General features: G+C 45.6%; 1 protein-coding gene across 1 annotated transcript in view; it reads left to right on the forward strand.

Annotated features, from left to right (window-relative positions):
* The window catches only part of LOC108785388 (cytochrome P450 27C1), a 21469-nt gene that overhangs the window by 12629 nt on the left and 6603 nt on the right, over positions 1–2237 (forward strand). Inside the window, exons 3-4 of the mRNA XM_018554446.1 lie at positions 535–734; positions 1707–1916. Coding sequence (XP_018409948.1) covers positions 535–734; positions 1707–1916 — 410 coding nt within the window. The remainder of the gene's footprint in view (positions 1–534; positions 735–1706; positions 1917–2237) is intronic.

Consider the following 2237-nt stretch of genomic DNA (forward strand, 5'->3'; position numbering starts at 1 on the left):
CCCCTGTCACGGCAGAGAGCCGTGACAGGATCGAGAGGCGAGCGAACCCGGTATGTGTTCGCTCACCTCCCGATCTACTGAGCCGACCTGTGACAGTCTCATTGTCACAGGTCGGCTAGAACTATTAGGTGAGTGGAAATCACTCGCCTCATAGTTCTCTAAGTCATTCCACTCCCGATAAATAAATATAGTTTGAAAAGAAAAAGCTTAATTTTGCCTGCTACAAATTTCAATGCATATCACCTCATGGAAATATTGTTGAAAGCTCGCTATTTCTTTCATTTCTGTAAAGCAAACCTTTCTAATTTTGCTTTAAACTTACATTTATAGAAGGATAATTCGCAAAATAAAATGTGTTTTTTATATACGGAATACATTTACAAGTATAAAGCATATTTATAGACAAACCCGAATTGTATTTTAGATTTGTCATACTGGATGTTTTTTTTTTTTTTTTTACATTTGTGAAGCGGCTACAAATTGTGAGGGAAGTGAAGGTCAGTGTGCAGACTGTTTTGTATCTTCTCTGTGTAGGGAAGGGAAGAAGTGGCTGACCATGAGAAGCGTCTTGCGGCAGAAAATCCTGCGACCCCGAGACGTTTTTGTGTACGCCGGAGGAGTCAATGAGGTGGTCGGCGACCTGATCAAGAGGATCCAAAACCTCCGCAGCCACGAGGAGGACGGCGAGACCGTGACCAACGTCAATGACCTTTACTTCAAATATTCCATGGAAGGTTTGTAAGAAATCACTTTGGTGGCAATAGTCGCGGTTTTTAAATGAATCGCAAAATGTATTAGAGTTGTGTGTTTTATTGATCTCAAACTAATCATCATATATTGATCTTTATATACAGTATATAAATCACCGGCAGAAGCCGCGCGCGCGCGCCTCCCTGCAGGATATAATGTGCACCAAGTGAGAGAACCGTATGCCACCCCACCCCTTCAAAAGTTGCAGCACTCTTCAAAAGCTTTGTTCAGAAGGTTTCGGCATTCAATGTAGCACTGCGGCAGTTTTCAGCACTCCGCAAGCTTAAAGTGACATTAAACCCTCAGATTGTTTAACATAAAACAATACTGTAATGTGCGCCTTACGGTAATCACTTCCTCCTCTCTCGTTCATTTCTTTCTTCTTTCCCTTTTCTTGTGCGCCTTCTCGCTCTCCCTATGGTAATAATAAACATTCTTCCCATTTGATAGCAAGCAGATAACACTATTCATGTGACATTCTGCTAGCTCTCAGTTCTGCCTGTCTCTGGCAGTCGGGGGGACCCCAGTGACGATGGAGGCAGTGGTTCCCAATCATGTGACCGTTATTGGACATAATCACTGCATGCAGGCTGGAGGCTTCCTTGATAATACATTTAGCTCTGCTAGCCCAAAGCAGGGCTAAATGTAGAAAACTACCCGCCCGGCGCCCAGAACTGCATGTCCCGGGCATCGGGAGATAGGAATTCCACACCCTTGCTGCCCCTCTACTCCCTGCTGCCCCAAAGCCAGGCCTTGGTTGGCCTTGTGAGAAATCCGGCCCTGGGAGGGACAACGACACAAACTACTGTGGAGAATCCTCCCTGATCCAGTATAATCAATACAACAAGCTGGTGAAATATTGCACTCACCGGTGCTCATATAAAGTTACAATTTTGGATTATGTTTGCCGAGTAGTTTTCTTATAGCGATTGCTTTGCTGTTTGCTTCCCCCTTAGCTGTGGCCACCATATTGTACGAGTGTCGGCTGGGATGTCTAGAGAACGTGGTGCCTAAGCAAACAGTGGAGTACATAGAGGCTTTGGAGCTGATGTTCAGAATGTTCAAGATGACCATGTACGCTGGAGCCATTCCCAAGTGGTTGCGCACGTTCATTCCGAAACCCTGGGAGGAGTTCTGCCGCTCCTGGGACGGACTCTTCACGTTCAGTGAGTAGATTGGTAGCAGGTCTATGAATATTGGACACCTGTCCAGACATAAGTTGGGCAATGTAATTGTCACTGCCTGCCTCACACTATGAAATCTGGGTATGGTTGTGTGAGATTGTCAGTGCAATTAGACATTCTTATTGGTTACTATCAAGAGGGGGGCCATATGCATAGATCTCCCTTTTTGCCTTTTGCTCTCGCTCGCCCGGGCTTTTCTCTTTTTTTTGTTGCCCCTCGCCCGGGCTTTTCTCTTTTTTTTGTTGCCCCTCGCCCGGGCTTTTCTCTTTTTTTTGTTGCCCCCCGCCCGGGCTTTTCTCTTTT

Source organism: Nanorana parkeri, unplaced genomic scaffold (assembly GCF_000935625.1).
Source record: "Nanorana parkeri isolate BGI_ZX_2015 unplaced genomic scaffold, ASM93562v1 scaffold159, whole genome shotgun sequence".
Lineage (NCBI taxonomy): Eukaryota > Metazoa > Chordata > Amphibia > Anura > Dicroglossidae > Nanorana > Nanorana parkeri.